Source organism: Cebus imitator, unplaced genomic scaffold, assembly GCF_001604975.1.
Source record: "Cebus imitator isolate Cc_AM_T3 unplaced genomic scaffold, Cebus_imitator-1.0 Scaffold234, whole genome shotgun sequence".
Classification (NCBI taxonomy): domain Eukaryota; kingdom Metazoa; phylum Chordata; class Mammalia; order Primates; family Cebidae; genus Cebus; species Cebus imitator.
In genome coordinates, this window is record NW_016107549.1 from 1,828,803 (window position 1) to 1,842,762 (window position 13,960).

At 53.0% G+C, this 13,960-nt stretch overlaps 2 protein-coding genes and 1 long non-coding RNA gene across 9 annotated transcripts in view; 2 read left to right on the plus strand and 1 right to left on the minus strand.

Annotated features, from left to right (window-relative positions):
- The window catches only part of TNPO2 (transportin 2), a 24,940-nt gene extending 20,277 nt beyond the window's left edge, over positions 1-4,663 (plus strand). For 2 of the 6 annotated variants that reach the window (XM_017497807.2, XM_017497808.2), the window contains exons 18-25: positions 506-593; positions 778-876; positions 1,376-1,471; positions 1,754-1,859; positions 2,053-2,152; positions 2,232-2,306; positions 2,433-2,560; positions 2,642-4,399. In XM_017497807.2, the coding sequence (XP_017353296.1) occupies positions 506-593; positions 778-876; positions 1,376-1,471; positions 1,754-1,859; positions 2,053-2,152; positions 2,232-2,306; positions 2,433-2,540 (672 nt within the window). In that variant the 3' untranslated portion in view covers positions 2,541-2,560; positions 2,642-4,399. Of the gene's footprint in view, positions 1-505; positions 594-777; positions 877-1,375; positions 1,472-1,753; positions 1,860-2,052; positions 2,153-2,231; positions 2,307-2,432; positions 2,561-2,641 lie in introns of all 6 variants that reach the window. The other 4 variants (XM_037727585.1, XM_017497809.2, XM_037727586.1 and 1 more) reach the window with 4 other exon arrangements.
- Positions 4,664-6,615: 1,952 nt separating this feature from the next.
- LOC108282055 lies at positions 6,616-7,768 on the minus strand. The gene is made up of 2 exons (XR_005195342.1): positions 7,679-7,768; positions 6,616-6,763 (listed from the first exon to the last, which is right to left on the minus strand). It is a non-coding gene; the product is annotated as an uncharacterized LOC108282055 (long non-coding RNA).
- A 34-nt stretch (positions 7,769-7,802) lies between these two features.
- The window catches only part of FBXW9 (F-box and WD repeat domain containing 9), an 8,211-nt gene continuing 2,053 nt past the window's right edge, over positions 7,803-13,960 (plus strand). The window contains exons 1-5 of one of the 2 annotated variants that reach the window (XM_017497812.2): positions 7,803-8,273; positions 9,769-9,908; positions 9,986-10,114; positions 12,466-12,578; positions 12,665-12,756. In XM_017497812.2, the coding sequence (XP_017353301.1) occupies positions 7,865-8,273; positions 9,769-9,908; positions 9,986-10,114; positions 12,466-12,578; positions 12,665-12,756 (883 nt within the window). In that variant the 5' untranslated portion in view covers positions 7,803-7,864. The remainder of the gene's footprint in view (positions 8,274-9,768; positions 9,909-9,985; positions 10,115-12,465; positions 12,579-12,664; positions 12,757-13,960) is intronic. The other variant, XM_017497810.2, reaches the window with a different exon arrangement.

Here is a 13,960-nt window from a genome sequence, read left to right on the forward strand (position 1 = left end):
TCACTCCATCACCCAGGCAGGAGTGCAATGGTGCAATTTTGGCTCATTGCAACCTCTGCCTCCCAGGTTCAAGTAATTCTCCTGCCTCTGCTTCTCAGAAATCTGAGACTACAGGTGTGCCACCATGCCTGGCTAATTTTTTTGTAATTTTAGTAAAGATGGGTTTTTGCCATGTTGGCCAGGCTGGTCTCAAACTCCTGACCTCAAATAATTTGCCTGCCTTGGCCTCCCAAAGTGCTGGGATTATGGGCATGAGCCATTGTGCCCGGCCCTAACAGTATGCCAGTTTATATCAACAACTTGCACATCTGTGGATTTTGATATCTACATGGACACTGAGGGATGACTGTTGGGGCACTGCCATCTCCTGTTTGCAGATATGGGCTGGATGCTAGGAACAGCTGGGAGCCCTAGCACTGGAAAGTGGCAGAGGGACTGTGCCCCCTCAGCTGTCCTGGTTGGGAGGAGGGGAGCCCAGCCACACTGATCTTTCTTGAATCCCCAGGACTCAATGCCCGAGGTCCGGCAGAGCTCCTTTGCCCTCTTGGGAGACCTTACCAAAGCCTGCTTTATCCACGTCAAGCCCTGTATCGGTATGACACTCGCCTTGTTCCTAGCCCATGACCTTAGCCCGGCCTCAAGTGATGGAGAAATGCCCAGGGAGGACTGTGACCGAATTGGGATGTATTCGTACTGTCTGATGGGGCCTGCTGGACTAGGTCCTGCAGTTTACCCTGGCTGTCCCTCCTGCTCAGCATCCCTGTTTCTCCCCACCAGCCGAGTTCATGCCCATTTTGGGCACCAACCTGAACCCAGAGTTCATCTCAGTCTGCAACAACGCCACCTGGGCCATTGGTGAAATCTGTATGCAGATGGGTGAGTGCCCTGCAAGTGGCAACAGGCCCCTCCCTATTGGCCTGTTCTCAAAAAGGGGCCGGGAGCCTAGCTCTGACTGACAGTTCCCTTCAAGGGAAGTCTCTGATTGGGGGGTCATCAGAGGTGGAGCCAGGCAGAAAGGCCATTTGTGATTGGCTTCTCCAAAGAAAAGGGACAGGAGGGTTGTTCCTATTGGACTGTTTTGTGTAGTTGGCTAAAAGACTCATTCGGATTGGTTGGGTGACGTGGGCTTCTATTCCTTTGACTTGGGCAGCCAAGGTAAGAACACGCTGCCCAAGTCAAAGGAAAAGAAGCGCAAGGGTCTGGATCTGGTTGGCCAGGCATTCTGGCTGGGGATGAGCCAGAGAAGGTCTTTAGTTCCCTTACTGGTAATGGTTGGCCAGTCTCTGGCTGGAACTGGGCTGAATGACGGGGGCGGCCCCCTGGCCCCCAGTGAGCGGAGGAGGCTGTGCAGATCCCTGATTGAGTGCTCCCCTAGGGGCAGAGATGCAGCCTTATGTGCAGATGGTCCTCAACAACCTGGTGGAAATCATTAACCGACCCAATACACCCAAGACACTGCTGGAAAACACAGGTGGGCACCCAGCCTGGCTGCTGCCTGTAAGGAAGGAAGGGAAAAGGGAGAAAGGGAGGAAGTTGGGTGCAGAGAGACCTGGCAAGAGACTCAGGAAAGAAAGGTAGATGCAGAGAGACATGGGAAGAGACTCAGGTGGGTTGGGAAGGACCCCTAGCTGCGCCAAGCCTGGGTGACCAGGCTGGCTGCTGGAGCCATTCCCTTGGGGCCCATGGGGCGGGGCTTGGTGCCTCCTGCCAGAGGCCCCGCCACGTACTGTCCCGGGACCGCTCGGGGTTGCAGGTCGCCTGATGAGTCCCTCTGCCATTCCAGCCATTACCATCGGCCGCTTGGGCTACGTGTGCCCCCAGGAGGTGGCACCCATGCTGCAGCAGTTCATCCGGCCTTGGTGTGTGTCCGCGTGTCGAGCCTGACCCCCTCCCTCGCCTGTGCACTCCCAGCCCCATCTGCCTACTGACTCCCTGCCCCGCCCCACCCATAGATGCCTGTCCCAGGCCCACTCAGTGATCCCCAGTGACCCAGACCTCCGAAGATGCATGCCCTGCCTGCCCTCTGACCTCTAGCTGCTCACCTTCTCACAGGTGCACGTCCCTCAGGAACATCAGGGACAACGAGGAGAAGGACTCAGCCTTCCGTGGCATCTGCATGATGATCGGCGTCAACCCGGGGGGCGTTGTGCAGGTTGGGGCAGCTGGGCTCTGAGGGCAGGTGTGGGTGCTGGGCTTGGGCGGCCCCTCACCTGGGATCCATCATGTTTCAGGACTTTATTTTCTTCTGCGACGCTGTAGCCTCCTGGGTGAGCCCGAAGGATGACCTTCGGGACATGTTTTATAAGGTGAGGCTCTGACTGTGCAGGCAGGGAGGAGACTGTCTAGTAACAATGGGGTTTGTGGGGATGGGGGAAGAGGCGCACTCCTCTTCTTCTACTCCTGCCTGCTCCTCACCACCACCCTCCCCACAGATTCTCCACGGCTTCAAAGACCAAGTTGGGGAAGATAACTGGCAGCAGTTCTCTGAGCAATTCCCGCCGCTGCTCAAGGAGAGGCTGGCGGCCTTCTATGGGGTCTAGGCGATCATGGAGACTACCAGGTGAGGAGGCCGCAGCTGGAGGGCCAGCACTGTCTGGGGGCCGAAAGGTCCCAGGCCATGACCTCCCTCCTCCCCCTGCAGGTTTCTGTCTGCGTCGTCGTCGGAGGGATTACTGGGGAGCGTGCTGCATCCAGAAGTTGCTGTGCCCTGGTTGAGGGGGGTTAGGGAGGAGTGAGTGGGACTCAAATCCAGATGCCTTCCCCGTCCGTCTGTCTGTCCACCTGCCCTGCTGGCAGGTGGGTGGAGCCACCATGCTCATCCTACACACAGGGAGGGGGGGACTTCTGGTGGGCAAGGGCCCCTGGGCTCTAATGGGGTCATCTCCAGCAGCCCACTTGGGCCAGCTACATGGGAGGGAGGAATCTACACAGCTGACCAAATCCAGCTTCGGATGAGGTGAGGGAGGAGCAGGTCGGGAGGGGGGCCCTTGTAGGGACGCGTACACTCACACAGGCACACGTGGCCACACGCATGTGCGGGTGCCATACCCGGCGAGGCTGGGCCAGCCGCTCCACCATTTTCCCGACTGCATGGAGACAGTAGAATTAGTGAACCCCTGAGTTAACCCGTAAGGCCTTCCGTGTAACCTGCATCTAGAGTTTAAGAAGCTTCTGCTGTTTTGCCGGAATTGGCGGTGACTGGGGAGGGCTGGGTGGGTGGGGGGGCCTCAGGCGGGATCCCGGGGCGGGGGGAGGAGGATGGTGACCTTAGGGGGTCGTCCTGTCAGCACGCACACGCTTGGGACCCGCTCCACACACTCCCCGCCAGCTTTGTCAGCTGGTGTGTCTCCGTCCTTGTCCTAGCCCAGCTTGCAGGGTGGGGACCACTGGAGTGGCTGGGGCTGGCCAGAGGAGGTCACCCTTTCTCCTTCCTGTGTGCTCCAGTCAGTGGCTTTTGAAGACGCTGGGCTGGGACCTTTTTCCTGAAGAGAGCTGGGTGCAGCCAGAGCTACCGGCACCTACCCCCAGCCTCTCTCTAAGCAGCTTCAGGGGCAGTCCATTTCTCTGTGCTTCTGAAAGCCCCCTTCTCACGTTGTGGGCCTGAGTTTTAACTCAAGGGCCTGGGCAGGGGCATTTGATTGATGATGACAGAGGACAAAGGTTTATGCTTTGCCAACAAGAAGGAAAACCAAGGCTTGGTGGAAGGAAAAGGTGGTGTGTCCCCTGTTCCCCACCCCATCTCCCTGGGGCTTCCTGCTCATCACCCAGTGAGCCCACAGATCCTACTACACTGGGTCAGCAATTCTAGAGAACCTTCCTGAATAGTCTGGGGAAATGGTCAAGGTGGGAGGGGCTCCCCTAGAAAGGGAGGGGGGTGTAGTTACTTCCCAGTTGACCAGAAAACTGGGCTCTGCAGACCCCCTTAGCATTTTTTCCCATTTTTTTACTTTCCTGCTTTCTACTTTTGGGGGCCCCTTGTGTTTTGGGGTTTGACTGGAGTCTCACATCCTGGGGCCTGCTCCATCCATCTCTCCTTGGCCCCAGACCCCGTCCATCCTAGCCCTGTCTTACCATAGTCAGGGTCAGGCCCTGCCTCTATTCCAGGGGGCACTCAGTGCACATTCCATAAATTAGCTGGGTGTCCCTGCACGCCCACCCCATGAAACTCGAGCAGGTCTCTGGAAGCCATTTGTTAAAAAAAAAAAAAAAAAAAAAAAAAAGTTTTAAAAATACCTTTTAATTTTCTGGTAATTCCAGTTTTTTGGAGCATCCTCTGCTGGGTCTTGGGGTGTGTGGATGGACTGGCAGTCTGATGGGATTGGTAACCCCTCTCTACTCAAGATGGGGGCCTCCAAACGCCTTCAGGGAAGGGGAGCCTGTTTTCCTTTCCTTTTTTTTTTTTTTTAAACTATTTAATTTTTTAATTTATTTTTGGTTATTTTTTGCACAATGAAGTTTCAGCTTCTCAACCTTCTCCTCTACCCAGGGCTGTGGACCCAGACTGGCCTTGAGCCACAGTCCCTCTTTCCCTCCTCACCCTCTTCCCTCTGCGGGCTCCCGGGTCTGTCCATTTGTTACTGTGCTGTGCTGGGGATTGGCGCCGAGGTGGCGTGAGATTCCACTTGTGTAGAACTTTGTTGAGTAAAGATCAGTTTCTTGTGAACCCCTTAGTCTGTGGCTTCCTGTGTCCTTGGCTTTGGTAGTGAAGAAATGTGGGGGGCAGCCAGGAGGCTTGAGAGTGGGAAGATAGAGGAATGTGAAAGATGGAAGATTAAATTTGTGACATACATGAAATGTGCAGCTCATTCTCTGGGACATCAGCTTACTAAGGGTGAGCCATTAGTGTCACAGCCCAGGTTCAAGTTGCCCCTCTGCCATACTGTAAACTGAGTGGTTGGGGTGAGGCCTTGCCGCACTCTTATCAGCTGACCCTGGGTCAAGATTTTTGTAGAAGGCTGAGCACAGCCCCAGGCCTGAGAGAAATTTATTTACTTTTATTTTTATTTTTTTGAGATGGAGTCTCACTCTGTCCCCCAGGCTGGACTGCAGTGGCATGATCTCAGCTCAGTGTAACCTCCACCTCTTGGGTTCAAGCAATTCTCTACCTCAGCCTCCCGAGTAGCTGGGATTATAGGTGCCTGCCACCACACCCAACTGATTTTTTTTTATTTTTTTTATTTTTTAGTAAGGATGGGGTTTCACTATGTTGGCCAGGCTGGTCTCGAACTCCTGACCTCATAATGCACCCACCTTAGCCTCCCAAAGTGCTGGGATTACAGGTGTGAGCCACTGCACCCAGTGTGGGAAATTATTAATATGAGTTACAGTTACTCAGGCAAATGAGAAGTTGTTCTAGCTGTGGGAAAAAACACAATCTTCAGAATAAAATCTTTTTTTTTTTGAGACCAGGTCTTGCTCTGCCATCCAGGCTGGAGTGCAGCCTCAGCTTCCCTGGGTCAAGCAATCCTCCTACTTCAGCTACCCAAGTACCTGGACTACAGGTGCATGCCACCATGCTGGTTAATTTTTTAAAATCTTTTTTGGAGACGGAGTCTCACTCTTGCCCAGGCTGGAGTGCAATGGCTCCATCTCAGCTCACTGCAACCTCTGCCCCAGCTGGGGTTCAAGCGATTCTCTTGCCTCAGCCTCCCCAAGTAGCTGAAATTACAGGTGCTTGTCACTGCACCCAGCTAATTTTTGTATTTCTTGTTGGGGAAGGGTGTCTCGCTATGTTGCTGAGGCTGTTCTTGAACTCCTGGTCTCAAGCAATCCACCTGCTTCAGCCTCCCAAAGTGCTGGGATTACAGGTGTGGACCACTGCCCCCTGCCAGAATAAAATTTTTTTTTGAGACGGAGTTTTGCTCTTGTTACCCAGGCTCCAGTGCAATGGCGCAATCTCGGCTCACCGCAACCTCCGCCTTCTGGGTGCAGGGAATTCTGCCTCAACCTCCTGAGTAGCTGGGATTACAGGCACGCGCCACCATGCCCAGCTAATGTTTTGTATTTTTAGTAGAGACGGGGTTTCACCATGTTGACCAGGATGGTCTCGATCTCTCGACCTCGTGATCCACCCGCCTCAGCTTCCCAAACTGCTGGGATTACAGGCTTGAGCCACCGCGCCCAGCCCCCAGAATAAAATCTTATTGTAACCTTGGTGTGGCCCAAAGATCAACTGGGAAAATTAAAAAATGTTGACACATGGCTTGTCCCGGTGCAGTGATGCTTACAACTAATTGAACACAACCAGTTACAGATTTCTTTGTTCCTTCTCCACTCCCACTGCTTCACTTGACTAGCCTTTTAAAATTAAAAAATATACATATATATACACACACATCAAACATTCAACAAGTAAGGCCTGCATTCTAGTGAGAGGAAAGACTATAAAAAGTGGAACCACGCTAAGTCCCATAGAGAAAAACAGGAAGGCACAAAGAGAATAGTGGGGGAAGTGATCGAAATCTTATGTCCGGTGCCCTGGAAAGGATACACTGAGAAGACGATGTTTGAACAGAGCCAAGTAGAGGAAACAAATACTGCTCAGATGATGTATGCGGCTTGGTTAGCTGCCTGGGTCAAAAGAGCCGTTTAGTAAATAAAGACGTGCTGTTTTAGTAAGTGTGATTTTATTAGTTGAAAGTACCTTTCCAGCAGGCGCAGTGGGTCGCATCTGTAATCCTAGCACTTTGGGGGACTGAGTGGAGGGCGGATAGCTTGAGCTCAGGAGTTTGAGACCAGCCTGGGCAACATAGTGAAACCCTGTCTTTAAAAAAGAATACAAAAATTAGGCTGGATGCGGTGGCTCACACCGCTAATTCTAGCACTTTGGGAGGCCGAGGTGGGCGGAGCATGAGGTCAGGAGATCCAGACCATCCTGGCCAACATGGTGAAACCCCGTCTCTACTAAAATACAAAAAATTAGCCAGGAGTGGTGGTGCGCACCTGTAGTCCAGCTACTCAGGAGGCTGAGGTAGGAGAATCGCTTGAACCAGGGAGATGGAGATTGCAGTAAGTAAGCCGAGATCGCGCCACTGCACTCCAGCCTGATGACAGAGCTAGAGCGAGACACCATCTCAAAAAACAAACAAACAAAAAACAACAAAAACGCTGGGTGTGGTGGTTCGTTCCTACAGTACCAGCTACTTGGGGTGTTCCAGGCGAAGGATTACTTGGGCCCAGGGGGCAAAGGTTGCAATGAGCCGAACACTCCACTTGGAGGACTGCACTGCAGTATCCAAGTTTGGGTTGGGGAATGGAGCCTAGAGAGGTAGTTCTGACACCCCAGTTCCTTTCTCAATAAATAAAAAGGTAACTTTCACTGAGGCCTCCGCAGTGTAACTGCATATTTCTGGCTCTGAGAAAAGAGGCAAAAGTTCTAATCGCTCTCTCCTTTTAATCTCGGAAAGGGGGCTTTGCGTTTCTGAGCTCAGTGTCACATGTAACAGATGCCTTCAATACAGCAGCGTTTATTTTATGTCTCCTAAAGAGACAGGGTCTCACTATGTTGCGCTGGCTGGACTACAGTGGAGCGATAATGGCTCACTGCACCCTCGAACTCCTGGACTCAAGCCATCCTACCCCCTTACCCTCCTGAGTAGCTGGAACTACAGGCACGCACCACCTCGCCTGGCATGAGCTTCGTTTTTAGCTAGAGTTTAAAAAGTGCAGAAACAGGAACCTGCATTTTCCAGCCTAAGCCCGACGCAGTCGTAGGAGACCCCGCAAGCCCGGAAATGTTTCCTTTGAAGTCGCTACCCGTGCAGTCGCTTCCGGTGGGCTCCTAAACGTCATCAGACAGCGCCGGAAGTGCACTCACGCTGCCTAGGAGACGAGACGCGAGGCCGGCAGCGCTCACCGGGTCGCCATGGAGCTTCCCTTAGGACCGTGCGACGATTCCCGTGGCTGGGACGATGACTCGGATCCCGAGTCAGAGACAGACCCCGACGCGCAGGCCGAGGCCTACGTGGCCCGCGTACTCAGTCCGCCAAAATCTGAGCTGGCGACCCCGCGCGCCTCGCAGCTGTCCACGCCCGCCTCTTCTCCGAGCGCCTCGGAGCATCGGGCCGCGTCCAAGGTTTCGGCCGTAAGTGAGCCGGGCCTTCTGAGCCTTCCCCCAGAGCTGCTGCTTGAAATCTGCTCCTACCTGGACGCCCGTCTCGTGCTCCACGTCCTGTCACGCGTGTGCCGCGCGCTGCGCAACCTCGTGCGTGACCATGTCACCTGGAGGCTACGCGCGCAACGCCGTGTACGCGCGCCCTACCCAGTGGTGGAAGGTGCGTACACTCAGGGGCCTGGAGCGCCCGCCCAGGTGAGGCTTGGGGCGGGGACGAGGTACATGGGGTGTTCTGGACACAGCCTCTGGAGCAGGCTTCATGGCTGTAGTGGCTCAGTCTGGAGGCTGAGGCAGTTACTTGTGGTGCTGAAGCACTTGAGGACCTCTGAGTGGATCACGAGGCAGTCAGGCACTTGGGATCCTGAGGCTGTGAAAACCCCTACCCTGGGGCTGAGGTCCCTGAATTCAGGATTCAAATATCCTCAGACTTGGGGTCTTGTGGTACTGAGTCTCTGACCCTTGACAGGGGATTGACACAGGGACTTGAAGTCTTAGGCTCTGGAGTTTATGCTGGGGCTCAAAGTGAGCCCAAGGATCCTCAGGCTCTAAGTCCAGCTTAGAAGCTGAGGCAGCACCTGTTGATGTCAAAACTCCTGAGCCCTAGAGCCTTGACCCAGTTAGGGATGAGACAGTGGCTCAGGGCCCAGCCCCTGTAAACCCTTGAACCAGGTTAGGATTTGGGGTTGGGATCCCTGACACCAGACCTCAAGCCCTGGGTCTACCCTAGCGTCTTAGGCAGGGCTTGTTAGTCACTCCTCTTGGCCCTGAGTTGATTGGTTCCTGGGGGAGGACAGCTTGGGAACTTTGAATTGATATCGTTCATCCTGAGGTATTGTTGCTCCTGATACAGCTGAATCCTCAGGCCCTTAAGCTAAGATGTATTATAGGTGGGGTGTTGATATCTTTAACCTGGAAGCTTTGGTTCTGCTTCTGAGTTAAGGTAATCAAACACCCGTAAGCCAAGATGTATTACAGGTTGGGTGTTGATATCCTTAACCTGGAAGCTTTGATTCAGCATCTAAGTTAACGCAATCAAACACCCAACCTTAGAGAGGAATCAGAATCACTCCTCGATCAGTGATTCTCAAGGTGTTGCCATCCAGCCCCCTAGGTCAGACTCTCCCAAAAAGCTTAATAAACACAAATGCTTGGATCCCGTCCATTCCACTGAATCTCTGCATTTGGGGCTTGCGTTCTGCATCTTGACAAGGCTCCCCAGATTGCAGATACTGTTTGAGAAACAGCCCCCTTGGTCTAGTTCAGATGGCTGAGGCAGGAAGGGATTGTCATGAGGCCCCAGCTTCTATGCCAAGTCTGAGGATTGAGGGGGTGAGGTCAGAACTCAACATGCTGAGACTGCTGTCCTCTGAGTTTGGGTTGAGGGATGGGGCCTGGAGAGGTAGTTCTGAGACCCCAGTTCCCAATTTCTGGAAATTGGAGCGAGGAGGAGTCCTAGATCTGCCTGGGAAATGAGCAGGCAGGCAGGTGGTTCCAAGGCCAGAGCCTAGACCTGCTTGGGGTGGCAGAAGGGATCCCCATGGGGTTCTGTCCAAGTCTAGTGTAGGACGGGCTCCCTGGAAGCCAGGACTGGGTGTGGCCAGCTGGTGTGGGCGCTAGGGTCCCTACCCACCAGGGACCCTACTCGTAACCCACAGAGAAGAACTTTGACTGGCCGGCAGCCTGCATTGAGCTGGAGCAGCACCTGTCCCGCTGGGCAGAGGATGGGCGCTGGGCTGAGTACTTCTGCCTGGCCAACGGGCACATTTCTTCCATTGACTCAGTGCTGCTGCTCCAGGTGAGACGGGGTCTGTGGGAGGCCAGGTAGGGGTGGGCCAGGGTGGCCCTGACAACATCACCTGGTTCCCTTCCCAGGGTGGAGCACTCTGTCTGTCGGGCTCCCGAGATCGCAACGTCAACTTGTGGGACCTGCGGCAGCTGGGGATGGAGCCCAGCCAGGTTCTGGTCAAGACCTTGGGCACCGATCGATTTAGTACCCACAAGGTGAGAGGTCAGGTAGGGATAGGAGGTGTGAGGCCTCAGTAGGGCATCTTGGTTAAGGCCCCAGGTTTAGGTGCAGGACCACATCGATCTGAATCTGACTCTTAATCCTTGGTGTGACTTTGGGTGAGATATGTGACTTCTCTGTGCTTCAGTTTCTACTTCTGTCCCGTGGGTGATTAGGATGAGGATGAAGGAGATGCATGCATTAATGTGGACATGCATTAAGCTAAGGCTTTTTTTTTTTTTTTTTTGAGTCAGTCTGGAGTGCAGTGGCACAATCTTGGCTCACTGCAACCTCCGCCACCCGGGTTCAAGTGATTCTTCTGCCTCAGCCTCCTGAGTAGCTGGGACTACAGACGCATGCCACCATGCCCAGCTAATTTTTGTATTTTTAGTAGAGACAGGGTTTCACGATATTGACCAGGCTGGTCTCAAACTCCTGACCTTGTGATCTGCCTGCCTTGGCCTCCCAAAGTGCTGGGCTTACAGGTGTGAGCCACTGCACCTGGCCTTTTTCTTTTCTTTTCTTTTCTTTCTTTTCTTTTTTTTTTTTTTTTTTTTTTTTTTTTTTTTTTTTTTTTTTTTTTTTTTTTTTTTTTTTTGAGATAGAGTCTCTTTCTGTCACCCAGGCTGTAGTGCAGCAGCACGATCTCAGCTCACTGCAACCTCTGCCTCCCAGGATCAAGTGATTCTTCTACCTCAGCCTCACCAGTCACTAAGGAGGTCAGGCTGGTGGCTGAGATCTTGGGTTTGGGGCCAGGCTGCTGGGTTCAAATCCCCACTGTGTTACTTCCTGGCTGTGTGACCCTGAGTGAGAAACTCAACCTCTCTGGGGCTGAGTTTCCCCATTTGTAAAATGAGATACATAATAGTGCCCTCCTCAGCAGGATCTGTGGGCAGTAAGTCAGCATCCAGCACTCTGTGCATATTAGCTCCTGAGGCAGGAGATGTTTTCTGCCCATTTTGCTGATGAATGAACTGAGGGAGGTGATATGGTTTGCCAGGTCACAAAGTAGAGGCCACACTCTTAATCACTTGTCATATAGCTTCAAACCACTGCTGGTGCTGAGTCTCTGCAGAACTTAGAAATGTTACTGGGCCCGGGTACAGGGGCTCATGCCTGTAATCCCAGCATTTTGGGAGGCTGGGGCAGGAGGACTGCTTGAACCCAGGAGTTAGAGACCAGCCTGGGCAACATGGGGAGACCCTGACTCTACAAAAAATTAGCCGAGCGTGATGGCATGCACTTGGAGTCCCAGCTACTTGGGAAGCTGTGGTATAAGGATCACTTGAGCCTGGGAGGTGGAGGCTGCAGTGCCATGATCGCACCACCGCACTCAAGCCTGGGTGACAGAGCAAGAGCTCAACTCAAAAAAGAGTTTCTGGGGTTGGGCGCGGTGGCTCACGACTGTAATCCCAGCACTGTGGAAGGCTGAGGTGGGTGGATCACGAGGTCAGTAGATCGTGAGAGGTCAGTAGAGACCATCTTGGCTAACACGATGAAACCCTGTCTCTACTAAAAATACAAAACAAATTAGTTGGGTGTGGTGGCACGTGCCTGTAGTGCTAGCTACTCGGGAGGCTGAGTCAGGAGAATCACTTGAATCTGGGAGGCGGAGGTTGCGGTGAGCTGAGATCGTGTCACCCCACTCCAGTGACAGAGCCAGACTCCATCTCAAAAAAAAAAAAAATAGTTTCTGGGCTAGGCACGGTGGCTCACGCCTGTAATCCCAGCACTTTGGGAGGCTGAGGTGGGTGGATTACCTGAGGTCAGTAGTTTGAGACCAGCCTGGCCAACATGGTGAAACTCTGTCTCTACTAATAATACAAAAATTAGCCGGGTGTGGTGGCACACACCTGTAATCTCAGCTACTAGGGAGGCTGAGCTATAAGAATTGCTTGAACCTGGAGGCAGAGGTTGCAGTGAGCTAAGATTGTGCCATTGCACTCCAGCCTGGGTGACAAGAGTGAAGCTCCATCTCCAAAAAAAAGAAAAGAAAAACAGATTCTGGGGCGGGGGTACCTGTCCTGGACTCTGAAGTTAGGCTGACCCACAGACACAAACTAATGTCAACTCAGTTTGAATTCGCTCTGTGTTCTTGTGTTGGTTGTCTCCTTCCTTCCTCTGACCCATGATTTTGTCATCTGTGCAATGGGGATGATCACCTGGAGCCAGAGTTGGGTGTTGTATTTACTGCAGGATCTATCACAGTGGGCACTGGGGAGGATGAGCTGTGTGGCTTTGGGTGAGTCACTTGATCTCTCTGAGCCTTATCTGCAAAAACAGAAAGATTCTAGTCTGGGACCCCCATGGGCTGTGGCAGGTATGTGACTGTTGCTCCCGTCCACAGGGCTGGGTGTGGTCGCTGGCGGCACAGGACCACTGTGTGTGCTCCGGCTCCTGGGACAGCACAGTGAAGCTCTGGGACATGGCAGCAGATGGGCAGCAGTTTGGCGAGATAAAGTGTGAGGGGGCCTGGGCAGGGGACCCGGGGGGAGGGTAGGACCCTGCCTGCCACTGCCCAAGCCCTGTGGTCTGTGTATTCCCAGGGCTAACTCAGCCGTGCTGTGCCTCTCCTACCTGCCTGACATCTTGGTGACCGGCACCTATGACAAGAAGGTGACCATCTACGACCCCAGAGGTGGGCCAGGAGTCCTACGGCCCAGGTTGGGAGAGGTCATGCTGGGGAAGGAGACACTTGGGCCTCACAGCCTGGCTGGGACAACAGTCACATAACCAAATACCTCACCACTCAGAGTGGCCATGCTGTGCTGGTGCAATACAGGCAACTTAGGCAGTGGGTGCAAAGGAAGCCTGGGCAGCCCCGGGGGTGGGTTAGAATCCTGGCTCTCCCACTTCCTAGCTATGTGACCCCCAGGCAGGCTTGAACCTGTTTCCCCATCCATGAAACCCAGATAATAATACCACTGCCAGCCCCTTGGGGTTAATGGGGGAAGATGATAATAGGAACAGTGGTGGATTAACTAAGTTTTTTTTATGCTGGGTGTGGTGGCACCCATGCTACTCTGGAGGCTGAGGCAGGAGGATTGCTTGAGCCCATGAATTTGAGTTCAACCTGGGCAATATAGTGAGAACTCCATCTCTAAATAAAAATTAAAAATAGGCCGGGCACCGTGGCTCACACCTGTAATCCCAGCACTTTGGAAGGTCGAGGCGGGTGGATCACGAGGTCAGGAGTTCAAGACCAGCCTGGACAAGATGGTGAAACCCTATCTCTACTAAAAATACAAAAATTAGCTGGATGTGGTGGCAGGTGCCTGTAATCCCAGCTACTTGGGAGGCTGAGGCAGAGAATTGCTTGAACCTGGGAGGCGGAGGTTGCAGTGAGCTGAGATTGCACCACTGCACTGCAGCCTGGGCGACAGAGTGAGAATCCATCTCAAAAAAAGATTTAATTAAAAAAATATAAATATGGCCGGGCGCGGTGGCTCAAGCCTGTAATCCCAGCACCTTGGGAGGCCGAGGCGGGTGGATCACGAGGTCAAGAGATCGAGACCATCCTGGTCAACACGGTGAAACCCCATCTCTACTAAAAATACAAAAAATTAGCTGGGCATGGTGGTGCGTGCCTGTAATCCCAGCTACTCAGGAGGCTGAGGCAGGAGACTTGCCTGAACCCAGGAGGCGGAGGTTGCGGTGAGCCGAGATCGCACCATTGCACTCCAGCCTGGGTAACAAGAGCGAAACTCCATCTCAAAAAATAAAAATTAAAAAATAAATAAATAAATAAATATATTCATTTACATAAACACCTAGAAGGAACACTGCCTGGAACATAGTGTTTTCTGTTGTTTGTTTATTCATTCACTTTTTTTTTTTTTTTT